Source organism: Ptychodera flava, chromosome 2, assembly GCF_041260155.1.
Source record: "Ptychodera flava strain L36383 chromosome 2, AS_Pfla_20210202, whole genome shotgun sequence".
NCBI classification, from domain to species: domain Eukaryota; kingdom Metazoa; phylum Hemichordata; class Enteropneusta; family Ptychoderidae; genus Ptychodera; species Ptychodera flava.
This window is the reverse complement of record NC_091929.1, coordinates 26781229-26809082: the sequence shown is the minus strand read 5'-3', so window position 1 is coordinate 26809082 and position 27854 is coordinate 26781229. Positions and strand designations below refer to the sequence as shown.

General features: G+C 39.1%; 2 protein-coding genes across 2 annotated transcripts; one reads left to right on the top strand and one right to left on the bottom strand.

Annotated features, from left to right (window-relative positions):
- The first annotated feature begins 6591 nt into the window (after positions 1-6591).
- Positions 6592-10316, top strand: LOC139118094 (uncharacterized). Its single transcript, XM_070681391.1, has 2 exons — positions 6592-6673; positions 9246-10316. Exon 2 carries the CDS (start codon positions 9259-9261, stop codon positions 10048-10050), a length of 792 nt encoding a protein of 263 aa, XP_070537492.1. The 5' UTR covers positions 6592-6673; positions 9246-9258; the 3' UTR covers positions 10051-10316.
- A 7659-nt stretch (positions 10317-17975) lies between these two features.
- Positions 17976-19487, bottom strand: LOC139149642 (uncharacterized). The gene has a single exon (XM_070721488.1). The coding sequence runs from the start codon at positions 19485-19487 to the stop codon at positions 17976-17978; it is 1512 nt and encodes a 503-aa protein (XP_070577589.1).
- Positions 19488-27854: the final 8367 nt, after the last annotated feature.

Genomic DNA, 27854 nt, shown 5'->3' with positions numbered 1-27854 from the left:
GGATGATTTTAGAGTGATATACTTAAATTATGATGAATCTTCAATTGTGATTTTTGCAGCCATTTTCGACATTTTTCTCAGGCCATCCTGAAACGAGCAATCAAAGATTTCCACCCTCTTTATCAACACATGTGTCACAAATAGTTATTCTGTACATTACACAGTGAAGCTATATCAGCAGCCAGGTCGCTTGTTATTATAAACTAAAGAGTATGCTTGCAAACACTTCACCACAGCAAGTTATTTTTTAAAGTCACTGCAAATAATATCCTTCAGATAGGGGCAGCTCACAGGGAAAAGCTTGTAATTACACTTCCCTTTACGATATATTTGATGTTTCCAATATACAGAAAACTATGCTTGAAAATTTTTAATATTTAAAATATGTTATTCAATATCATGTTTTTTAAATAGATGTGTTAATGGCTTCGCGGCTCCATATCGTAAAACGGTTTGTCCTCCCTAGGTGCACACAATTTCGCTTCCCACTCTTCGAGATGACCTTTGCGCAGCGGATTTCATACTGGCAGGCATATTTTTTCTTCAAAATATCCAAGAATAACAGGATCAAGGAATCCATGCAATGTAGTGTTGATTTTACAACTCGTGGCAGTGTTTCATTCCTAGTGTGGACCCTGGACTCCCGCAATAACTTCTTTTGCTTAGGCAGTTGATAAAAGTGTGTTGTTTGATAACAATTTTAAGCACAACAGTTGCAGCTTAAAACCAATATGGCGGACCGAAACCAACGGCAGCACCCGGAAGTAAGATTGCGGGGGTCATACATGGGGCATGAAATTGTTCAGTAAAGGGAGAGGAGACCATAGACACAAACTACATATTTTTACTGATAACATTAAAGATTTGATCAAAAGGATGAATGAATTTCGTGCTTATCCTTGTGAGACAGACCAGTGAGTTGGTCAGACAAACCAGACAAACCGATGCCCTTTGTCCGGGCATCGGTTTGACCCGAGTTGTGAACACCTCAACATAACAGCGACGCCGTTCACAATCTTATTTCTCCATACGACCTTGGCGGTAAATCACATGATTTATGACCTGTCGAAACTAAATAAGTCAAAATTCACTACAGCGTTGACACATGTCCGATATTTAACAATGCATTGATGTTTAAATGTCGAATTTCTCTTTCCCCAAAATTTTCAGTCTACATTGAACTTGTCAATCGACAAAATTGACAATAATTTGAAAATTTACTTTTCAAACTACCCTGAAGGATTATCGATGCAGTGGGTTTTATGCAGTGTGTCTACAGGTTGTCATCTCTGACCAAATTTTTGCCTTTTCAAGAAGCAGGTGGTTTTAGATTATCACTAGAACTATAACTCAGGGAGCCAAACCGATGAGTGACCATCGTGACCGTGGGTAAAGTGAACATACTCGTTTTGAATACACCATAAATAACATCATACAGGCAGGCGAACTGAACGTGAAACCCGAGGGCGCACTCCATAACTACACAGAGTGGATGTTGTGGATATAGAACTCAACAGCAGAACTTCTCTCTCTCTCTCTCTCTCTCTCTCTCTCTCTCTCTCTCTCTCTCTCTCTCTCTCTCTCTCTCTCTCTCTCTCTCTCTCTCTCAGCTCTATAGAACACGATTGGAAATATTTTGGGATAATAGGATATTGTAGTAATATTGGTTTATTCAGTAAATTTAAGCTCATCTACTCTTCTGTTTTTGCAATTCACATATTTTTAAGGGTAATCTGTAATATTGTAACTTTCAGCTATAGGGTACCCGACACTTTTGATAAATTTGCACCATAAATATATTTCTACCATTTCAAAATGACAGATCCTATTGTTTTCTTTGAAATTGTCATTATTGTTTTGTCCATTCCCCAAGTTTTGGTAATTTGAGAAAATAGAGGGTCATGTCCAAGGTGGCCCTGAAAATAGAGGGTCAAGTCCAAGGTGGCCTTGAAAAATAGAGGGTCATGTTCAAGATGGCCTTGAAAAATAGAGGGTCATGTCCAAGGTGGCCCTGAAAAATAGAGGGTCATGTTCAAGATGGCCTTGAAAAATAGAGGGTCATGTCCAAGGTGGCCCTGAAAAAAACAGGGTCATGTCCAAGGTGGCCTTGAAAAATAGAGGGTCATGTTCAAGGTGGCCTTGAAAATATAAGGTAGTGTTGTCATGAACAATTTTTAGACATTCTCAACTTTTCAATTTCAAAATATCTTTTTAATACAAATATTTCACCAGCTACGTGAACTCCTTGTATTTTTTAAGTAGATAGAATAAAAAAATACAATTTTAACTATTTTACTTTGCCTTATTGAGGTACTAACTTCAAAAGTATGAAATACCTTAGTTTTCTGAACATCTACCACACAATGAAAATGACAGTTTAGCAAAATAGTAGAGTTTACAATGTACTATCAGCAGTCAAACAAAGTAGTGGTTAAAACTGTTCGCAAAATCGCAATTTGACACCGTGATATATCAAAAACAGGTAAAGGATCAAAATTTGTAAGATTCAAAACATTCAGCAGAATTATATGATAAGTACAGTTTGCAAAATTTTTGTTTATTTCACTGTATTTACATTTGAAAAAAAGCAAATTTGACTAGATTTAGTAAAAAGCAGTTAACTTAACTTTGTTGACAAGTAGATTGAACAAAATTAAGAAATTTACCTTAGTCTGTAGCGACAAATTATGGTCTGGTGACTTATTTTTCAATAATTTTTGACAAACTTTTCAAAATCCTATAAACCCAAAATATTTCCAATCGTGTTATAGTTGAAAGCAGTGCTAGTACTGACCTTAACGTATATTCAGACGATATTTACGCTCAATTTCATATTTAAATTTCTGTGCCCTTTACTATTCTAAGACAAGGATAGCACGAGTTATCACGACCTTAATTCAAAATAAAAGATAGTCTACAAAAATAACAAGCATTATGACTGCACATAAATCCTTTTGGAATTAACTATAGAAAGGTTCGAGATAGAATGACATGCTCTAATGAATATTACTTTATGCGTTTTAAAGTTTGGGCCTAGTTTACCTCTACACTAGGGAGGGGGTGTGGCCAACAAATTCATTTTCATTTTGAACTTTACAAATAACGTGAAGGATGAAGTGTAAGAAATCATTCACATATGAATAGCATATGCAAATTTAATTTTATTTCCGTTGCTTTCTTATAAATCCTGTCTTTTTTCCTTTGTGTGCAATTATTTACGCAAATATAAACTTAATTGCTATTATTGCTGTCTTTTAGCAGAATAAAGGCAAAGCCAACAAATATATCCAGCTTGAAATCTGACATCTTCTCAAAGATTCAATTAAAAACATTGCAATGCAAGGCAGAAATGTTTTGATGTTGTCGCTCTCTCGTAATAAAATACGGTCATTGACCTTCTCGATGATCTTGTACATGTGTATGGGTAGTTTAACATGACTCACTCGTTATAAAGCTTCATCGCAGACAAATTTTCTAAATTTCTTATTGTATGTGCATGCTATATTATTGACATTGCGTATGGATCCGCTGACCACAAGATATAATGTTGTTCAGAATTTACAACGTAGACATTGAGGGCGCTATCACCGGCGTCTATGTTCAGGCTATTAGAAAGTGGTTCTTCACCATTCACTGAAATCTACGGTCTGGCCACTTCAATGTGTTAAGGCACCAGCGTCATTCAGCTGTAGATAATTAAACATTGTTAACACTCTAAATAGTCATGTTGTTTTTCCATAAATTCGGACACTGTGGCATCGCTAACTAGACACATTACGCATGTCTTGAACTCATATTATGTAAGCCAAAGATCTTCATTGGCCTGGGGCCTTGAAATACAAATAAATGTGCACAGTGTTTGCACTTGAACTTGGCTGAAACAAACATAGTCACGGTGATCAGAGGATGGAGGACGAATGGACGTATATGGATGACATAAAGTATGTATGTATCTCCTTAAATTTCTCTGTCGATATGTATGTGTACTTACCTCCGAGACATTAATATCTTGATTGTTTTTATACTTGAACAATATAGTCGCTGAACGCTTGTGACGCGATTCTTAAACGTATAGCCTGAAACTACCAAGCCATAATTCGCACATTTAATTGAGTGGTGCTCATACCACATTACGGAGTTATTGATTCGTAAAAGTAAATTCTCTTCAAAGAATCCGTCGAACGTGACTTTTCACATCAGCATTAATATCTTTCAAAAACAGTATAGTGTGAATATTTTACTAGTGGTAAATGTTTTTACTAGTGTTCGCTTAATATCTATAACTACAGTTTAATTATTCATTGTTGTCCTTTGTAATTTTGCACGTCCAGACGATAGGCCTAATGTTTTAGCTTTTTACTGCACTGTGATTGTATCTAAGAGGGACTGTGTATTTGGTAATTATCAAGGTCAAGGAGACTGTCTGGCACTCTTAAATAGAAACAGCATCATCATGCACAGATGTAGTAAGTTATCATCGCCGGGCTGATACAAGTCACAACTTGTTGTACAACAGCACTGTTTATGGAATACATAGTCACTGGCAAGAGTGTTCACACTAATGTGGCTGCTATCCCTGTATGTCCTGGAGAACACTGCTATCTAAAATAAACACTGCAATCAAAAATAAGCAAAAAAATCAACACTAGCATATATGTCAACACATGCTCTAATAAAACCTCCCTCAATACAAAAAATGATCATCCATATTTTAGATTTGTATGTTGCAAAACTGAGTAACAGATCTGATACTTCCCTGAAAACAATGCAATTGTTGTAGAATCATTTATGAACCAGAAAATAATATCTTCTCTTATCATCAGCAAATGCGCTGTTCGATAAAAGCGTGTGTAAATGTAGTGCATTTGATTCTGTAATCTGTGTCTGTACACACACGCATCTATTTCCCGAGACACTAACTACGTACAGCATCAACCTAGACTTTAACAGCAAGTGAAAAATTCTCATTTTCTACGCCAACCCACTACTGGCTCAAATGTTTCAATAGTTACTTGTAATGAACTTCATGTTGAACTTGCTGCAATCAACAGACATTTTTCAAAGGACTTCGACATTTACGTACCAGTGTAGTTATTTTGTCTGATATGATCATAGACCCTCGAGAAAAACTGTTTTTCTCGGGGGTCTATGATATGATGATATATTTCAATGCAAAACTGGCTCGAAAAATGTTGAGTGCCTATAAATAATAATTGCATTATAATAGTACTTTGAAGGCTATTTGATAATTAGTAGGTTGATAACATTATGTACTCACTCCCATCGTCAAAACATCGAATCAAATCACATACAATAACACAACTTTAGTGACAGAGTCCACCCATTAGCAACAAAGACGAAAACACTGAACGATCGATGGTCCATTTTTAGCGTTTCTGTCCCTTATAATTCAATGTATGTGTAGGTAAAAATTTAAAATGTTGTCATGTAGGCCCTATGTATAACAATCATCGCCTGTTGTATTTTCAATCTTGTTCACATGAAATTCTATAACTCATAGATTTGATAAGATCTAACAAAAAAAAAACTTTTTCAGAACTAAATACAATTTTTACTCTGAATTGTACGACTATCCAAGGAAATTCATACAGGCACATTATAACAGTAATTAACTTGCTACTTGGAAACTTTACATAATGTTAAATTTTCTTTGGGCCCACAACAGCCATTACTGATACTAAAGAAAATATACATTTCTGGAAGCAAATCTAGAAACAAAAGGTATTCTTCAGTTTGTTACATACAACATAAGAGAAGACCATTTTTGCAGATGAAAATTAAGTTTATCATTTTCTTTTGCAGTCTTAAAGGGATATAGTCGTCGGAACTGCGCCTGTGCGAGTTTCTTGTTTACAAACAATGTATTTTATGCACGATATCAAGATGCACCTCATCATCATAGCTGCAACATTTAAATTATACGATGAGAGATTATGACAGACATGTTTTAACTGTCATCAATCACCATTGTGCCTTGGATACATTGTTGCCATGGGTCGTAAGGGTTCCATACGACCTTTGAGCGCAGTTCCAACGACTATATCCCTTTAAGTTCTGTTTCATGTATATTTTTGAGATGTAACATGAATCCAATTGCATTTGGTAATTGGTTTTTTAACTTAAAGTAATAAATAAACATACGAATTTGCAGCTACTTGGAAACTTTACATAATGTTAAATGTAAAGGTTTGTTTTGGAGTATATACATATATTTCAATAAGAGATAAAAAATACACTTTCTCGGAAAGTTTAATCTTTTGAATCATTTTCTTTCTGATCTGATGACGAAGTTCAAACAACCATGTATCTCTCGTTCCTGTGTGGTTTCGCACGAAAAGATGTGCGATCGAATAACATTTTTTTTCTCCCAAAATATGTTTCAGAGAACAAAAACATCACGTAAAGGTAATGATTATCGTGACGGGGGTCGAAAATGCGGGAAAATGCTCCGACACAAACGAGGATGGTGAACGAACGCAAACGCAAGTCTGTTTTACCGAAAAAAATCAATATGACTCAAGCTTGGCGTTATTGATCCTATCACGTGTTTGCAGTTCAATGTGCCACAGCCGTGTTGACCCGAGGACTGACATCACATTCGCTGCCATCTTTAATCTGCACAGGGACGTATCGGCGGGCAAACCTCTTATGTGTGAGTATTTAACCAACATTATATGCAAACTAGAGTCGATGATTGGCTGATTTCAGCACCACTCCAAAGTGATTCTAATTTACCGCGCGCACAGCGAACAAAATAGTTGTGCACAGAGGCCCCGCGCCGCGACGGGTCCTGCGAACATGGTGTACGGCGCATACCATCCATAATAGGGTCACATTCGGTGATGAATTTGTGTGATGATAGAACATGCAATGTCGTATGCGTCTACGCAACCGGATACATAGCCAGAAACGATGACATCATCTGACAATTGATTAAGTAGCTCCTTATGTGTCTTGAAGTCCAGAGGATCGAACTTTTCTTTGGCATTTGGGTTTCTGTCGACCTATTTCATATTTGATGGCACAAGGGCTTGGAGACCTAGATCAGATCTCGGGTAAACTGGGTCACACTAGTCTGTGATAGGTCGTGAACTGCGTGTGGTCTTCTAGGTCAAATCACAATGCACGTGAATTTGAAAAAGAAGGGCAGAACCATTATTTAGTGTCATAATTCATAAACCTGGTTTCGAAAGATCCAACCCGTAGGGCTAAATTGGCCAAGTAGTTGTCCAAAGTATTACATCAGCAGTCTTATCGTGTTCGCACGTTCGCAGTCACATGAAGTTGTTTTGAAATGCTGCACGCGCGCGCGACATGGAACACTGCTGCTAGAAATTCTGACAAATTTTATTTGAGGGTTGTTTGCATGGAGGTTGTAGTTTGAGCTGTTAATATGTCATTTAGTCTACATTCCAATGCCATCAACTCAATGCTATTCAGTTTGTGATGAGTGGCTCACGAGCTTTATTCTGGACATCTGTTACGCGAGAAATTCTGACAAGCTTTGTCAGGGTTGCATGCACGGCTATTGCATAGTAAAATAAATTACCCACAACCCTGTTCTCATTTGAACCAACGAAGTTTACTTTATTTATATTACAACCATTTTCAGTAATAGAGCGCGAAGCACTGCAGTGAACTGCAATAAAACTGCTTACACTAATTAGTTTCAGCTGTAGCCGTGGCCACTTTGGTGTTGAACAAGGCTACTTGATAAAGACCAAAAAGTCTGCTTGTACAAAGGCAAAACTAGCTCTGTCTGAGGCTCGAGTTGTAAATGAGAGTTTACGATTGGCACCCTGTGTTCAAGATTAAGATACAATGTAACATTACCATGCACTGGTCCATGTACAAATCTTTTTTATTTCAACTTCCCCAGACAAACTGTCTGCATGGGACATACAATGTTGTCGACTTTGCCAGCTGGCTACAGCTGAAACTAATAAGTGTGAGTAGTTTTATTGCAGTTCACTGCAGTGGCTTCGCGCTCTATTACTGAAAATGGTTGTAACTTGTTAAGTTTTGCATGCACGAAAGCAATAATGTCAATCCCTTAGACAAGATTATTGATTAATTATATCTATTAGGCCAAAAAGTATGTTCAGATATTTCAGTTTAAATTTTCAAAGCATCCGTTAACCATGAAAGTCGCATAATGTGGTTAGCAAGGAATATCATGCCGACCACGGAGACACCGACAAATATCGAAGAGCAAGTCCCGAGTCTTAACCCCCATTAGCAGCATCTTCTGGCATCTTTTCGATAAGATGGTCAAGGGTTTGCAATTTATGTGATAGTGCTTACAAAACAGATACAGTGTTTACATCGGTCGTAGGGGTTCCTAGCAACCTTTGTGCAGGGTTCCGACAACCCCCTCCCTTTAAAGGGACATAAGCTGTAACTTGTGGCAAGCTTTTCAGTATTCTGCTTCTGTATATCAACTACCGTGTCTGAACATAATCTGTTTGTCATGCTGAAATGTAGAGTATTCTTTTTGTCAACACAGCTTTTATGTGTGTAGTGATCATTGTTTATTGTTTACAAATGAATTCTAGTCCGGACTTGAATACAATTTTCAACAATAACAGTGTAGATTATACTCACATAGGTTGTGTCGATATGCTAAATACTTGGCATTAAATTACAGTTTAGGGATTCAATGCAGAAAGTGTAGAGGAACCACAAAACAAAAGTTCTGAAAAAGTAGCCAAACGATACAGCTTATGGAGCTTTAAGCGCCTGAATTTAGGGACAGACCATTAGATCTTGGGAGGTGGGGTTGTAACGATCAAATTATGTTTTTTTGCAATTTAATAGTAAATATTTGAAAAAAAAATTTAAAGCGGAGTCATGATGTGCTAATTTTTTTTCGAAGTAAACTGTCAGATTTATCTCTTTTTTTTTTTGCTTTCTGATTTTATTTTTGTTTATTTTGCTAACTAATCTGAAGATTGTTTCCTAATTTTTGCTTTGAATTTTGTTTTCTATTTTTGACCGACCCCTCCAAAGATCTAATGTTCCATCCCTTAATCGACCAAATCCATCTCCAAGGATTGATACTGTAACATTTTCAAGGGCAATATGTGGCTAAATAAATGTAACAGGAATTCAAAATATCATCCCGAAGAACGAATGGTAATACTATTAGCAGGCAAAGAGTGCTTCCAATGACGATCGGGTGAATAACACTTTACGGTGATCTCTCTAATACATTTCTTTCCCAGATAACATCACAAAATGAGCAGTGAAACAAAACCACTCCGGATATTCGTCTGGGCCCATCCTCGTTCAAGGTCAACAGCCCTGGAGTTCTCTGTCAATACACTTCCCAATGTCAAGGCCTTCCATGAATTATACTGCCTTGCGTACCACAACGGCGAAGAACGACCTGTCGCTCTGGACAAAGCGCTACCTGTGACCGGGGTTGGGCTTCAGTTTCGACAGGTCAAAGAAACGCTTGAAAAAGACTACCCGGGGAATGACGTCATATTTTGTAAAGATATCGCGTACAGCCTTGACAGAGATTTCGATCGTCTGCCCAAGGGATTCCAACATACTTTCCTCATACGCGATCCCAGAAAGTCTATAGTCAGTTGGTGGAAGGCGTGTCTTAAAGAAGGGCTTAAGTACGAGGATTGGATATTAGAAGAAGGGGGCATCAAGCATGTCTACGATCTTTTCAAATATGTTACCGAGGATTTAGGACAGCCTCCAGTCATATTGGATGCAGACGAACTGGCCAATCATCCGGAAGATACTCTCAGAGCTTGGTGTCCCCGCGTCGGTTTGGAATTCAATCCGGGTATGTTGCATTGGGAGGCGGCAAATGTGTCTCATTGGCTGGAGTTTCATCAGACTGCTTTCTACAGAGATACTTTCTTCGGTCAGGCCTTAACAAGCACCGGTTTTACTCCGACGGTTGAGTCAGACATCGACTGGACCAAGGTTCCGGAATTCGTGAAAGGGCGAATCCGAGATGCCGTGCCTTACTACGAAAAAATGTATAAACTACGTATTACTAAACAGTGAACATTAGACTCATTGAAATATTTTGCATGCATTGTACGAATTCTGTGTTACCTATCTTGTTGCAATATTCAATATATATGTATCTGAAAGACAATTTTGTTCAATGAGCATCAAAACACTGGATCAGGAGTATTGTCAGCATTACGAAAACCGACGTTGCGGGCGCTGTCATAGGAGGAGGGGCAGCACATTTTTCAACCATAACAGGCTGGTCTCGACGAGGCATTGACAAAGGGATATCTTACTCTGGAAAATGTCGAAAGGAGTAATTGACTTTGTGCTTTCATTTCAACTATTCTATGCTGACATTTCGAAATTACTGAAGAGCACGCCAAGCCATGTACCATCATTTTCACACAGATGTGTGTAATACAGTCTTTGTCATGACAAAATTTACAATATAGTGCACTCAATAAATTGATGTTCGCGTTTTAATATTTATGTCGGTGAGACTTTTTATTTACGCGAACTTAAAAATCAGTGCTGTTACAGACAGCTGCAACCAAGCCTATCACCACAAAGTAACGTGTTGAGATGTTCACATTAAATCAACCAATGAAAGTGAAATTGAAAGCGAACTATAGATATTTATTAATATATCATAATATGGTTTGCGTGTTCTTTTGCAGCCGCTGCTGTCAAGGTAATGACGACGACGACGACGATGATGACGATGATGATGATGATGATGATGATGATGATGATGATGATGATGATGGTGGTGGTTTTGGTGGTGGTGATGATGATGATGATGCTACTATGACGATGATGATGATGGTGGTGGTGATGATGATGATGATGGTGATGATGATGGTGGTGGTGATAATGATGATGACTATGATGATGATGATGATGATGATGATGATGATGATGATGGTGTTGATGATGATGATGACTATGATGATGATGATGATGATGATGATGATGATGATGATGATGATGATGATGATGATGATGATGATGATGATGATGATGATGATGATGATGACTATGACGATGATGATGATGATGATGATGATGATGATGATGATGATGATGATGATGATGATGATGATGGTGATGGTGGTGATGATGATGATGACGATGATGATGATGATGATGATGATGATGATGATGATGATGATGATGATGATGATGATGATTATGATGATGATGATGATGATGATGATGATGATGATGATGATGATGATGATGATGACGACGACGACGATGGAAGGGGTGGTCGGGGTATAGGTGATCATTATCGTAGTCATCGTCATCACAAACGCCGCCACTACCAACAAAACCAACATGATTTTTGTGAGATTTTTTTTGTTCGTTACGAGTTTTTTTATGTGTTCATTTTTGTTTCGGTTTCCTTTTATGTAGGTGACTAAATCCAATAACTGGGTATCACTAACTGTGGTATTTGATAAGTGACAAAGTTGTCTTCAAACCATAGCGATTTTTATATCTCTGGTAATTAAACACTCGTCTGGAATATTTGTAACCGAAGCGTACAGTGGCACTTCAACCTGATTCGAAAACGAATGAAACAATAAGGCGTGGCAATTTAAACAACCTCCAGTTTCAATAAATATTTCTGCCAAAATGATGTATTTTCATACTTTTTTGGCTTCATTTTCGTTCCCGTTTTACCTTTTCGGCCACAGCAATCCCTCAAGCCAGTTTTCTTCAAAAGGATATAGTACCGCATATAATTAAAACCTCCTTCCAGTTCCATACGAGCATGAGCACGCCCTCTATAAGGGCACCCGATCTGGATTTCACCCGCAAAATCATGAATTGACAGAAGTAACAGGAATTGCGAAAAGTGTTCCTGCCGTTCCTTGACATTTTAAATAGGGATATATATTTAGCACTAGCAGACGGATAACTTGCCCATGCTGAGAGAAAATATGTATATTGAGACTTGCAACTCAGAAAATGTGTCGTCGTTCATGCTCCGAAGCTAACTGAGCGTTGCCCGAAACTTGAAGTAAACACGAATCCCATTTTGAGTGTTCATATTCTTAAGGCGAATTTATGCCAGTGGAGTCGAAACCATTCGAAAACACATATTTCAATAGGTTAAAGATTTTAATAGTTTCTTTTCTCAGCTTTCCACACGATTTGTACGAAAACTATAAAACAAGGAAGAACATTCTCCACAACAGTTCTGACCGCCTTCTGAGCTATGGTGAGTATTTTGCGCCCTCTACGGTGAAATATATAGTTCAGATTCAGGTCAAGTAGTCATATCATAGTCGATATCAATCAGTTTTATAACGTATATACTTCTGCTTAGTGGAGGATTTGAAAACATAGAACCGACTTTTGATTGCTTGCATGGTCATTGAAATTGTAGCATTCTGTCACGTTGCGGTATTTGATGCGGAATTTTACCTCAACGGGAAGCCAATTTGAAGTATCTAGTTTCAACTGCATGATAATCGAAGGCAGGACGTTTTAGATTATGTCGTTAGGTGAACACGTGGCTCTGAAGCAAGCTCGGAAAATTTATTTAGTACAGAATGTAGCTACGTTACGTTGTCGTCCAAAAGAATGCATTACCGCACTGGGCTAATACCACACTCACAGTTGTGATGATACTAGCGTATACCTTGCTTGCAGCGTCAAGGCGTCAACTTCAATGGGATTTGTTGGCCAGGATGGTAATGCGCACTGTCCGTGACTTTGAACGGGCCATTCGGGGTTAAGATTGGTCACTTGTATTGCCAAACGCCACATCTGTAAAGCTAGCTCCGCCCGTTCATCTCACGAGTTACGTTTGGACTGGGTTTCTTGAATGTGACAAATTTAACACGATTGGAACGAATTTGGGATAACTAGATCTTTATATTTTCAAATTTCTCAAGAATGTCAGGTGCTCTATAGCTGAATGTTGAAATGTTACAAATAACTCATAAAAACAAGTGTGTAACTTGAAAAGAAAAGCAGATGAGCTTACATTTACAGATTAAACCGACATTAGTTCAGCATCCAATTATCCCAAATTAGTTCCTGTCGTGTTTCATTATTCCTTGTCACCTATAAACGTGGCTCTTGGGTTTTTGTTTTATAGGCTTGTCAAGATAATTAATTGAATTCAAATACTTAATTAATCGAGCCCGGATACAACGTTAAATGTGTTTTATGCCATGTCATTTTCCCCGTGTCGAATGTAGACCTTCATGGTGGTCGAATAATCGGATTTCGTTTGAACACTTAATTTCTAGTCTTTCTAGTACCGCAATTTGATGGAAATATTTGGACGTTATAGGCAGAGCATAAATTTGCCAATCGGAAGTACATATATTAGCCTTTAATTTCAGGTTTCTGTCCGCTCGAGGAGTGGGGTGCGGGATTGCTGGATAACTGAATAGCCCCCTAAATAGCTAGGTAGCTAATAGCTACGTTAGCCATAAGAATAGCTTATAGTTAGCTGTTTGCGGCTATTTAAGCTATTATTAATTTCCACAGGACACTTTTAGCTGCTAATAAACGTAGTAGGTAGCTATTCAGCTAAAAACAAATGATTATTGTAGGGCTGGTTATAGAGCTATTCAAGCTATTAGCCGTTTTTAGCCGCTAATAGCCACTCTTAGCTAGCTATTAGCTGGCTACCAGCTAACAACTCCCGAGGTCGGAATGGGCTGGCTCCTGAGGTCGGAATGGGCTGGCTATTGAGCTATTCAAGCTATTAGCCATTTTTAGCCGCTAATAGCCACTCTTAGCTAGCTATTAGCTGGCTACCAGCTAACAACTCCCGAGGTCGGAATGGGCTGGCTATTGAGCTATTCAAGCTATTAGCCGTTTTTAGCCGCTAATAGCCACTCTTAGCTAGCTATTAGCTGGCTACCAGCTAACAACTCCCGAGGTCGGAATGGGCTGGCTATTGAGCTATTCAAGCTATTAGCCGTTTTTAGCCGCTAATAGCCACTCTTAGCTAGCTATTAGCTGGCTACCAGCTAACAACTCCCGAGGTCGGAATGGGCTGGCTCCTGAGGTCGGAATGGGCTGGCTATTGAGCTATTCAAGCTATTAGCCGTTTTTAGCCGCTAATAGCCACTCTTAGCTAGCTATTAGCTGGCTACCAGCTAACAACTCCCGAGGTCGGAATGGGCTGGCTATTGAGCTATTCAAGCTATTAGCCGTTTTTAGCCGCTAATAGCCACTCTTAGCTAGCTATTAGCTGGCTACCAGCTAACAACTCCCGAGGTCGGAATGGGCTGGCTCCTGAGGTCGGAATGGGCTGGTTATTGAGCTATTCAAGCTATTAGCCGTTTTTAGCCGCTAATAGCCACTCTTAGCTAGCTATTAGCTGGCTACCAGCTAACAACTCCCGCGGCCTAAATGGGCTGGCTATTGAGCTATTCAAGCTATTAGCCGTTTTTAGCCGCTATTAGCTGTTATTAGCCAGCTATTAGCTGGCTACCAGCTAAGCAGTGGACACGTCTGGAAAAGCCTAACAACTACATATTACCAAGGAAGTCACGAGCGTGACTTTCACTTAGGTGTACAAAGAATTAGACATCTCATAAATATAGTGAATAAATATTGTAGAACCAAGAAAGTACTATTGAGTTTTTTATGGAAGATAATTTCTTTCATGCAAGTGACCACGGCACACGGCATTTTTTTCTGAATTGAGAGCTAAAGAAATCACAAATTGTACGTATTGAGGATTTCATTCACTGGCATGAAAAATTTTGTGGTAAAACGAAATGATCGGGGAATCTTGCGATTTGTAGAGCCAAGAAATATATTAAGTCACATCGCGGTCCCTCCACGTCCACGAGGGACCGTGGTCACATGGCTGGTTGAGCGGTAGAGTAGTTATGGTCAGTTAGTCTCTGTTTGAAAAGGTTTCATGTGATTGCTCGTGTCTGGAAAAGTTTCATGTGATTAATTGTACCGACATTCACGCAGAGGCTAATCAAATACCAGTGACGGGTTTTGCATTGTCTTTTGTTCAAAGACTTATTAAATATGCATGTCAGTTTGCAGCTGAACACAAAAATTGTTTGTAGAAGACTTCCCACAACTGACAAGTACTTACATATGAAGATACACAAGCGTTTGGACGATAAGCTGTTGTTTTGGCTTGGCCTCTGTATTAAATGAAAGATGTGCGAGAATATGGGTAGAACCAAGAAAGTAATATCAAATGTTCGGTTACTTCAGAAATACCTAATTGCATTGTGCATTTCTTGTCGAGCGGGGCTCTACGGAGGAAATGGTGAACGTGATAATTTTGTTCATTGTAAGGGTAGAATCACGCCAAAAGATCACGCTGTACATGAGAATTGGCCCACTTTACAGGTTTTAACAGGTACTAATCCCGGCCACAAACATGAATGACTGATTACACAGGTTCTAAATCAGACAAAGAACTGCGACCAGTAAGTTCATGTGGAAAAGCGGAAGCGCAGTTGCGAGGTCACTCAGATAGGCAGCGGGAATAATTGGTGTAAATAAGAGAGATATCGACAAACAGGTTCTGCATTGCAAGAGTAATCGCACCGTAAGACATTGGAAGACTTCTCGAGTTTAAAGCAAATGTTGAAATGTAATAAAAAAGTCAGAAAATACACGTACGAATTGTATGTCACCTTATTCGGCATGTTAATGATGAGAGTATCAGTTTCCAGGCAAGGCAATAATTAATACGGGAAAACATGACAGTGATTTTGCATGAATATGATTGATAAGAAAATAGCTGATAGCCAGCTAATAGCTAGCTAACATTGGCTAATAGCGGCTAATATGAGCTATTAGCTTGAATAGCTGAATAGCCAAGGATTTTGGTATCATAGCAGAATAGCTGAATAGCTGCTCAACAACCTGAAGCAGCTGAATAGCCGCTAATTATCCCTTGAGTCATTGCTGTAAACCCTCTTAGCTGAATAGCTGCTAAATATGTCAAAGCTGGCTATTTTAGCTATCCAGCAATCCCGCACCTTTATGCGCTCGAGCGGGTTCAACAGCCGGATACTTCAATGACGTCATTTTATGTTGGCAATTACGTAATTAAAGATACTCGTGCTGTAAAAAAAAGCGGGCCGAGCGAGAGGCAAGTTCTGGCGATCATGAGGGTTTTGAAAAGTAGCGCAAAAATTTTCACTTCTCACAAGAACCTAAGGCAATCATAATAATAAAAAGATGACGACTGGTTATCCGTTTGATGATACCTGTATTTATTGAACACATTTGTATTTCAGTAAATTTGAGATTTATGGAAGCATCGACGTAAGAATGATAAGAGTATTACATTTGTTTTAATACAACTCTTAAAGCTCTATTAGCTGTGACGTTGCATGTCTTCTCGAACAATTTTTTTGGTTCTGCAGTACAAAAAAAAAACTTTCTTTTTCCACTCCCAAAACCATGTCAAAACGCCTGGCGGAAAGTTGTCGATACAACCTGTCGGTGTTTGATGCTAAGTGTTATTGTAGTCCATTTAATTCTCGTCCAGACTAGAATGCATCCGTCAACAATAACAAACACGATTGGAACTAATTTGGGACAATTGGATGGTGAAGTAATGTCCGTTTAATCTGCGAATGTAAGCTCATCTAATTTTCTTTTTCAGTTATACACTTGTTTCTGTGAATAATTTGTAATATTGCAATATTCAGCTATAGGGCACCTGACATTTTTGAGAAATTTGAACAATATGAAATAAAATTCTCCCAAATTAGTTCCAATTTTGTTAGCATTGCACATAACACACAAGGCATTGTGTTGGCACGGCTAATGATGTGAACTTAAACATCGTGACATTTCTGGGAGAGGAATTAGAAAATATATTAGCCCAATAGAACAAAGACATTCAAATGTAAAAAGTTAAATTTTCCCTTTAGCTAATCATCATATCAATTTCAGATCTACTAAAAAATTGTAAATAAAATTTGAGAGCTAAAGTTTCTTGCAAAGTTCTCTTAAAGGGCCATCATTTGTAGCCAATCGCTTTGAACAGCATCCCCGTTGCCACTCACTCGTTGAGGGCAGACTCGCAATCGATGACCCGTCCCGCCACCAACAGTGGGACCATGTTTCTCATAAACGTCGCACTTTACATAAACATTATGATTTAATTTATGTCAGCAAGTCAGGCAATAACCAAAATATTTGACCTTTCAGTGTGGGGGCGGGTATATTTGACATTTTTTCATGATGTAGGGTGCCGGGCGTGGCCTTTTATGAACACAAAACTGGTTCGGAGGCCATTAATTTCAACCCACTCAACAAGCTATGTTTGGATAGCGATGAAACATGAACATTTTTCTAACACAGAATGATCCATGCACTATAAGCTTATATTGATTACTGGGCCAGCAGCTTTGATGCTTGTCACTATTTTGTCTTTGTTTATCAATCGCGAGTTCTTGATCTATACGCAAAAGCATGTTTAAACACTAACTATCGTATAGCTTATCCACACGGCGTCTACGTAAAATGCACAGTGAATGTTATCGTTTACATGTGAATCCGAATCCGGACCAGAACTGATTCGTCAACATTTTACACACGTACAGGCTGAGTTGACAGGTCGACACTGTACATCTCATCAGTGCTTTGGGTGTAGATCTAGCTCTGTGTGACAGGGCTGTGTGTTACCGGTAACACACAGCCTGCCACGCAGAGCTAGGGTAGATCGAGAAACTGTAGTTGATATAAAAAAACAAAAGAAGAGAAAGATCATCAAAAGTTACAGCTACTGGCCCTTTATAAAGCAAGGAAGAATATTTTTCGAAATAACAACGTCAGCTTTGTCTGTATAATCTGGATTATGTAAATCAAAACGAGACGAAACGTTCGCCCTGCACCTATTGTTTGACCTACAATATAAGGTCATCTATCGTTGATGTTCGGTTTCAAAAACGGATCGCAGTATGGCTGACCGGTGTATCCTCCAATTTTCTTTCTTCAAAGATGATTCGCTATCCGCAGTCTCCTTTGCCACAGTCTTTCGGCTCGTAGATCTCACAGTCTTTCTTCCGGCATTTCAGGATCTTCAACGCCTCTCTCCGCCCGGAGAACAGCCCAGCCTCCACGTAGCCGTTCCACTCGGGATCCGTGGCTTCGCCGCCGAAGTAGAGTCTCCCGAGGTTGGCCTGCAGTCGCTTGTGGTGCTCCGTCGAGACCTCGACGGGCCAGTTGCTGTAGGCGCCGAAAAAGAGCGGGTCTTGCGACCAACGGTGCAGAGTGATGTCCTCGGCGTTGGGGATGTGGTTGCCATAGAGATGACGTAACACGCGCATGACCTCGGTCTTGATGAAGTCATCGCTTTCGTATTCCAGTCGCCGCGATTCCTCCCCGGTTACGGTGACGAGTAATATATTAGTGCCTTCGTCGAACAGCCCGCGGGCTTCTAGATTTTGCCAGACTGGGTAAAAACCTCGTCTGGGATGAGCGTGCAGAATAAATTCGTTGTCATCCCAGAAACGTTTCGTACCATTCGGGAATTTCAAGAAGATTTTCGTGTAGAGCGCCATATCAAACTGCTCGATTTCCAGCCTCTTCCAAGCCGGCATTGGTGGTTCAAATTTAACCACGCCGTTTTGCAGCACTCCTATGCTAAACGTGAGCAGAGCGAACGGTGCCCGGTACGTCGTGCCGTCATGACAACGGACCTCGACGCCTCGATCGTTCCACTTCACGTGAGTGACGACTTTTCCGAACTTCAGCCTCGGATCGCCTTCTTTGATGAACTCGTCGACGACGGCCTTCAGGATGTAGCTAAAGCCGCGCTGGTCTGTGACGAAGAAGGCCTTGCCGTTGTTGACCGCCGCCGATGACTTGAGCGAGGTCACGTAGGGGATATCACCGTACTCGAAGTCGACATGGAGATACTCAAGTATTTTATCCAGCGGTGTCTTGGGATTCCAGCCGCCGAGGCGCAAAGCGGCCCTCAAGGATATATCGGACTTGTTGTCTCGCAGCAATTCCCACGCTAATTTGTGGGAAAAATCCATCGCTTTATCCAAGTCTTTTTCCCTGGCCGTTCCCTCTTTCGAGATATCGTTTCCGCTGGCGTTCCTGACCATTCGGCTTTCCCAGTCGGATACTTTCCCCTTCAGGCCGTATTTCTTCGCGAGGGCCACCACGGGATTGACCCTCGGATCGCCGGGCTGAACCCAGTTAGCTCCCAATTCGAGCACTTTCCCTCCAAATTCCACTTCCTTCACCCTCCCACCGACGCGAGTTGATCCCTCGAGAATGAGAAAGTCTTCCAGGCCGTGCTCGTGGAATGTCCTCGCGGCGGCAATGCCTGTTGCGCCGGCACCGAGAATCAACACTTCCGCATCGTACTTCTCCAACGTGACGTTCTGCATGGCCACTGCAGTCCGGAAATAGCAAGCCACAAATAGCACCAAGGCGAACATATGTGTATTTGGATTGCGTACTCCGCGGCACAAGCCAGGAGTAGCCGCTATAAATATCCTCTGCATTGCGAAAAGAGCAATGATGTACAAACTTTCAAAATGTAAACATAATCAACGCGAATTTCGCCGACTTACTCGCAAACGCTACGCGATTTCTCGACCCCGTTGTTGTAGCAGTTCCAGTACGCGAAGCTTGCGACCATGAACGACATCGATGAAAACGCTTGCGTAACAACACAACACTGTCACGGAACACTGGCTTCACCGTGCGCCGTGTACTCTCACTTTCCTTTTCGATGAATCACTCTTCAAAATAGTCGCTGCGACAGCTGACCACCAAACATAGGTGTCTGCGACTTGACTCACCGTTACTGACGCTCGAACCCTGGTGTTCACATAATACTGACCAGCCCAATCCGGCCTGCGCAAATGGCATTGTATACAAATGTCTTTCCGATCCGATTCGAGCAGCAGTATGGATTCTTTGTTTACATGACAGCGCCAGCTATCGATAAAAAGTTGACATCACATGCAAATCACGTGAAGGTTACCTAATTAAAGAACAATGTGTCTCGTTGAAGGTACCTGGCTAAACAGCTGACAATCATCAATAATTTAAAAATGATGGACGTTCGTTCCAAATATTTACTTGTTTTAAGATCAAAACCCAACATACTCAAAATTTCATGCACAGAGAATGTATCATTCAAAATTCCTTGATTATGATATTCATGTACGCTGGTTAAATATAGTCTATTCTATATTTATTACTTATAATGAATCAGACAAATTTAAATATTGACTACGGCACTTTTACCATCCGGTGGTCGATTTTTATGACCTATTGTTTATTTAATGTTTTGGCACGTATCAAATGCGACCTAAATAGGAAATATTACAAAATTCACACAATCTATGCAGTGGTACACTCGCCCCGGTCGTCCCACGATCTACGCGACACCATGCACCACTAACGCGACAGTATGCTGAAGTTTACCCCTTCAATTTTCTCGGTATTCATATTTATATAACTACACACTCGGAGCAGGTGTAGTTCTCATGATAGGTTGATGTAAAACAGGGGTACCCGCGAATGAAAATAATCTTTGGAATTCTAAGTAAATGTAAATATTATTTGAAAAATATTCAAAAAATTTATATTTGAGAAATTGTTATTTATTATAGCAAAGCGTAGTCGCCCTGCGTCACGTACACCGCTGTTTTTGGCCTAATCCTATCTCGGCCAACAGATGGTGACTACATCTAGGGGTTGTTTTTTTTCCTTCAAATTCTACTGCGATCCTTTTCTTGCTTTCTCTTTGTCTGTGATTGAAGTGAAGCCTGGTTTAAACCAGTCTTGGGAATGATTATACCGAGGGTCATTGTATGTAAAGATCTATTATGTTGATCAAGAACGTGATAAAAACGCGAGTTGATCCACCTTCCCTTATAAACTGTGTAAGCTCCAACCGACCAATCGAATCTATTGGTCATGACGTAATGGCACATTGTATGCTGATAGGAGTAACAACAAACGACTCACATGCGGCATTGTTATTAAAACCTGGCTATCCGACCTCCAAAGGTGCGAACTTCCTATGACCTTCCGTAGGACAAACACACTTCACCCCAAAAATTATAACACCGCGGTCGTTACATGCGCGTGTTGAGAGCACGATCCATTCGGAGGGACCTTTTCTGAGAGACAAAGCGACCTCTTCACCTGAGGGACAGTTCATCACTCGACAGACTTGGCTTTGAGTAGTCGTCAGCTGTTCACTGTGGTTGTGCCATGGCAATGAAATATTAATTCCATGGTTGTATGTCATGTACATTTGAGATTATAACTAAACTCTCTCCTGGTAAATGCCAGTATACTGTGTAGCAAGTAGACTTGGTTCAAGTCGGTGAATTTAAAAAAAAATCTTTTGTAATAGTTTCCCGTGTGTCTCTCCTATTTCATACAAACCTATTTGGAATTTGGCAGCCAAGGCCAGGTTTCCTTGCGATTAATTGAACGCGTTACCTTTGAGTCTGCGCAGTATAATGAGTTAGTTTCTGCCGGATTCTGGGAGAAACTCCCCTGTATAGCGTTAACCCCATTCGTTGCGTTCACCCCGACTCACGCGTTTCATATGAAAATAGAACACAAATCACCGTGTTCATCCCACTCAAACGTTCACAAATCACAGACTTGAACCAAGTCTATGTAGCAAGTACTGTACTATTGAAACTATCGTTCAGCTATCAGCAGTAAATTCTTCATCTGGTGCTAGGACAGTCACCCCCTGGGTATAATAACCCCGTACTTTCCTCGCCCGACACATGGGGCTTGGCTTTTTTGCTCACGTGTTGACACACGTGAGCATATGTCGTAGCGATGTCTGTCTGTCTGTGTGTCTGTGTGTCTGTCTGTCTGTCTGTCTGTCTGTCTGTCTGTCTGTCTGTCTGTGTGTCTGTCTGTCTGTGTGCTCAATATCTCAAAAACGGCTCATCAGATCAGAATCAAATCTGGTACATAGATTAAGTTTGCAAATGGCAAGAACTGATAGTTTTTGGTGGGTGTGGCTTGCTTACTTTTTGCTCATTTGCATAATTAATGATTTTAGAAAAAACGGCTATACATTGAGAACGACTGCACACAATTTGATGAGATTTGCTACAAATGTTGATCACATCAAGATATATCAGCTGTGCAAGTTATTAAGGGGTGACGTGAAAGATAATTACTAATTTGCATATTTGATGAATCTACTAATTAGGCATATATATCTGAATTTACTCGATCAAAATTGACGAAACTTGGTATGCATATTGAGGATACTATGATTTAACATTACTGAAAGTCAATAAGCATTTTTACTTCATCCAAATCCTAATTTGCATATTTAATGACCTTTTGAAATTAAGGATATATATTTGAATTTACATGACCAAAATTGATGAAACTTGATATGTACATTAAAGATACTATCATATAGAACATTATTAAATGTCATTAAGCATTTTTACTTCAGCCAATTCCTAATTTGCATATTTTATGAATTTTCCTAATTAGGGGTATTTATCTCAATTGACGAGACCACAGTTGACGAAACTGGCTATGTACATTGAAGATAATATGATAGAACATTATTGAAAGTCATAAAGCATTTGAACATTTGCCAATTCCTTATTTGCATATTTAATGAACTTTCATAATTTGGGATATTTATCTGTATTGACTAGACCAAAGTTGACGAAACTTGCTATGTACATAATATACTATGATACGACGTTACTGAAAGTCATTAAGCATTTTTTCTTCATCCAGCTCCTAATTTGCATATTTAATGAATTTTCGAAATTAGGGATATATATTTGAATTTACATGACCAAAATTGATAAAACTTGCTATGTACATTAAAGATACTATTATCTAGGCTAACATTATTGCATTTTTGCTTCAGCCAATTCCTAATTTGTGTATTTAATGAACTTTCCTAATTAGGGATATATACTTGGATTTATTTGATCAAAGTTGGCATAACATGCTATGTACATTGATGATTATACCAGGTTATACCAATATTGATAGTCATTTCGCACTCAAGTTTTCGTGTCAGCTTATTTATAGTTTGCATATCTAATGAGCTTTCAAAGTTTGGAATATGTAGTTTGAAGGACTTGACCAAAGGCATGCAATAACACTTGCTATATAAAGTGGTGATACAACAGTCAAAGAAATTAACTATTTCTATTTGAGCTAATTGCGTATTTGAATACTTAATGACCTATAAAGTTAATCTGTGGTGAATATTGTTCATTATGTTGATCATAATACTTTCAATGAAGTTGCAAACATGTGGCAAAGGTTCAAATTTACACATAACTTCAATATATAATGAAACACGTGAGCATTTACAGTTCATATCTGGTTGGGTTAGGGTAAAGTGTCCGGCGGGGACATTTCTCGGGGTGTCTAAGAACATTTCAACAACTGTTTATTCGCCACTGTTTCGACATCAGTACGAAGGACAGTCAGTGGCATTCCGTGGAAAAAAAACGGATCAACTTGATCTCTGACATTCTTGGAGTTCAACTTTCATTCGATATTAAAGAACTTTGATACGAACAGGGGATATGAAACCGATAGTAAAAGCCAGTGAAATCACAGAACGTGTTCCATCGTCCGCTCGCACGGGTCCGTTACTTGGACTAGTCTCCCACTAACTACTACCTCGCTGCTCGGCTGGAGGTCATAAGTCAACAGATGTCTAAGTGTTGGGCAAATTGTGCAAATGGACCATGATTTCTAAACTCCGGTCGGATTAAAATGTGTTTATAAATTTCACGAGAAGCCAACAAAGCTATTCACGAATAACGGTGTGCGCAAGCGCGCGGTGTTCTTGGCAGGATACGGGCAGGCGTAGTAAGCTTCGTGTCAGCGGACGGGGAAAGAGAGTGCGTGCACTATTTTTTGCTCACGTGTTCACACACGTGAGCATATGTCTCAGCGATGTCTGTCTGTCTGTCTGTGTGTCTGTCTGTTGGTCCGATATCTCAAAAACGGTTGATCAGATCAGAATCAAATCTGGTACATAGATTCAGTTACCAAATGGCAAGAACTGATTAGTTTTTGGTGGGTGTGGCTTACATACTTTTTGCTCATTTGCATAATTAATGTTTTCTGAAAAAAAACGGAAATACATTAAAAAGCAACTGCACACAATTTGATGAGATTTGCTACAAATGTTGTTCACACCAAGATATATCAGCAGTGGGAACATGAAAGATAGTTGCTAATTTGCATATTAATGTACTTTCCTAATTAGGGATATATATCTGATTTGACTTGATAAAAATAGACCAAACTTGGTATGTATATTGAAGATACTATGATTTAACATTATTGAAAGTCGTTAAGCATTTTAACTTCAGCCAATTCCTAATTTGCATATTTAATGAACTTTCCAAATTAGGGATATATATTTGAATTGACTGGACCAAAGTAGATGAAACTTGCTATATACATTATATACACTATCATACAACATTAATGAAAGTCATTAAGCAGTTTAACTTCAGCCAATTCCGAATTTGCATATTTAATGAACTTTCCTAATTAGGGATATATATCTGAATTAACTTGATTGTAGTTGTTGAAACTTACTGTATACATCAAAGATACTGTGATATAAACGTTATTGAAAGTCAAAAGACATTTTTACTTCAGCCAATTCCTAATTTGCATATTAAATGAATTTTCATAATTAGGGATATATGTCTGAATTTACAAGATCAAAATTGATGAAACTTGCCATGTACATTAAAGACTATAATACAATATTGTTGAAAGTCATTAACCATTTTCTCTTCAGCCAATTCCTAATTTGCATATTTAATGTACTTTCCTAGTTAGATATATATATCTGAATTGACTCGACCAAAGTTGACAAAACTTGCTACGTGATTGGAGATATTATGATACAACATTATTGAAAATCATTCAGCATTTTTATCAGCCAATTCCCAATTTACATATTTAATGAACTTTGCTAATTAGGGATATATATCTGAATTGACTTGACCAAAGTTGATTAAACTTGCTAAAAACATTAAAGATACTATGATACAACAATATTGAAAGTCATTAAGCATTTTTTTCTTCAGCCAATTCCTAATTTGCATTTTCAATGATCTTTCCTACTGAGGGGATATATACTGGGATTTACTTGATCAAAGTTGGCAAAACATGCTATGTACATTGATGATTATTTGAGGTTAAAACAATATCGAAAGTCATTTCACATTTTCATATCAGCTAATTTATAATTTGCTTATCTAATGAGCTTTCACAGTTCGTCATATATGGCTTGAAGGACTTGGCTAAAGGTAATTACACATGCTATATAAAGTGGTGATACAATGACAGCAGTCAAAGAACTTAATATTTTTGTTTCAGCTAATTACATATTTGTATACTTCATGATCTTTTAGAGTTAATCGGCTGTGAATATTGTTCATTATGTTGATCATAGTACTTTCAATGAAGTTGCAAACATGTGGCAAAGGTTCAAATTTACACATAACTGCAATAATAATGAAACACGTGAGCATTTTCAGTTCATATCTGGTATCATTAGCCAGTGAGGGGACAGCTTACTTCGATCAGCGGGTCGGTTCATGCAATCGAGAACGGGTCATCACTCTTGCTTAACTTTGTGCACTGCATGACTGCAGATTATGGAAACAAAACTGTGCTCTTTTGGGCATTTATTTTTGTGGGTTTTTTTTTATCTTTTCCTTTTCATTTTTTAGGGGGGGGGGGTTGTTTTCTTTCGTCAGTGACCAGAGGATAAAACCGAGCTATCGATAGATCTCCTATGTCTAAGTAACAACTGCATTATGATGACGAAGCTAATTTGCAAATTGGAGAAAATTGGTGGTGGTGGGGGGGGGCAAATACCACACCCTCTAAGATTGCTTGTTTGTTTGTGTTTTGTGTTTGGCTTTATGTTTCCGAACTTTTGATCCAACATTGCGCCATAAGATAAGCCGATTATGTCGTTCGGAGCCTTGAAATGTGCTGTGATAGACGTCGACAAAATAACCTTTGACCTTGCTCGGATGAAATTGAAGGACGCAATCTGTGATGCCTGCAAAAAAGTACATGTACATGCCATTGAACTAACGCCACACTCACCAACCACGAAACTCAACAAACAGGCCGTTCGGGTTTTGTTTGTCACCTATATAATTAATTCCCAACAATATTTGAATTTATCGTTGATTTCAGAAGGCATTTCGAGACATAACAACGCAAAAGACCGCGGTGACCTTTTCATTTAAAAGCAACATCAATCTAAGGTTACATATTATTATAATGTCACGCCCCTCCCTGCAGACATTTTACCTCGAAGCGTCCCTCACGTGGCCAAGGCGTGTGAAGTTCATTGCCTCAGATCGTACGAGAAGCAGATAAGAGATAGTGTGATAGTTTAATTAATTACTGGTTAAGATTTCGATGAGAACGATCGAGAACGGGATATTCCATGGTGTGATCCTATCCAAGACTGACGGGAAAATTACCAGGTGATAACTTTTGTAATTATGTAAGTTTGGAGATGTATTTAACTTTGTAGAGAGCTTAGACTAGATACACTTGAGATCAGACCTTTGACGGTGAATGACAAGGTCGCCATCTTGTAATAAAGTACAAGGTTGTGTTGCGATCTACATCTTGATGTGTCAGCTTCAGTTACTGAAAGCATGACGATCCAGACTGGTGAATCAACTCGTAATTTTCCTAACTACGAGCACGACAATAATAGTAAACCATCGCTACGTGACGTGTGTGGGTAGCGTACTTGTTTTATGTTATGACAGAGTTAAATATTACATGCTACGCCCTATAGATAATTTGATATGCTAATTAACTGCAATTATTTATTCAAAATTGCTTAATTTATGTCGTTCGAATCAGAAAGCAAAAAAAAATAATTCAGATGTTGATGTTGTGATGTTGAAATATGTACTCATATCAACGGACGAAAGGAGACAGCAATGCCCTGCGTTTCAACTTTTCCTGTCGTGGTTTTTGACAACATGATGGTAACACGATCGGCTTTAAATAAATAATAGGGCAATATTTTATTGTCTTCCCTACATACGTACATCTAGGGCTCACTGTGAATCCAGGGACCAATCTCAGGGGACATTAAGCTTATAGTCTTATGATGCAAAATTCAAGAAAATTAATAAGGGAAGCAACCATTATGGGGTTATAGGTCGCTCATGAATTTAAAATTTGCTTCTAGGGTTAAGTAATTTGCCGTAAGAGGGCGATTTTAACTCAAGTCCTGGTTCAAATTTGAAAGTGGAAAAATAGCCCTGTCAGCAGAATCGACGACTGTGAACAGCGCCCGCAAGAGATGGAATTCCAGCCTCCCACGCATTTGACCCCGATATCTCTAGAAATGTTGTTAATGACGGTAGGGGATGGGACAGATGCGTTCAAGGTCGCATTTTTGTCTCACATCAAAATATCCGTGTCGTAAATTTATTACAAAGAAAATGCGCAATCTATATTTAAAAAGCTGTAAACACCAAACTTTGACAAAACATTTATTCAACGTTAAACTAAAGAATGTCGCGATGTCGGCTGTTACCCAAACATGGATCCGTGCGTGGACAGCTAGATACGGTCGTCAACCTCATTCTGTGTAGGCTGAACTATCGAAGCTCGATAAAAGATGAACTGCTCCCACAAATACCGCACAAAGTAAACAAACACTCCTACGCACGTGCGTACCAAAACAGAATTTGGTCATAAAACCTGCACATTCGACCCCATGATCTGTCAGCGGTCTCGTTACCGATATATCAAATTTGTTGTGTGTGTCAGTATGCAAATTGAGTATGCACTGTACAATATATCGACGACGCAACAGA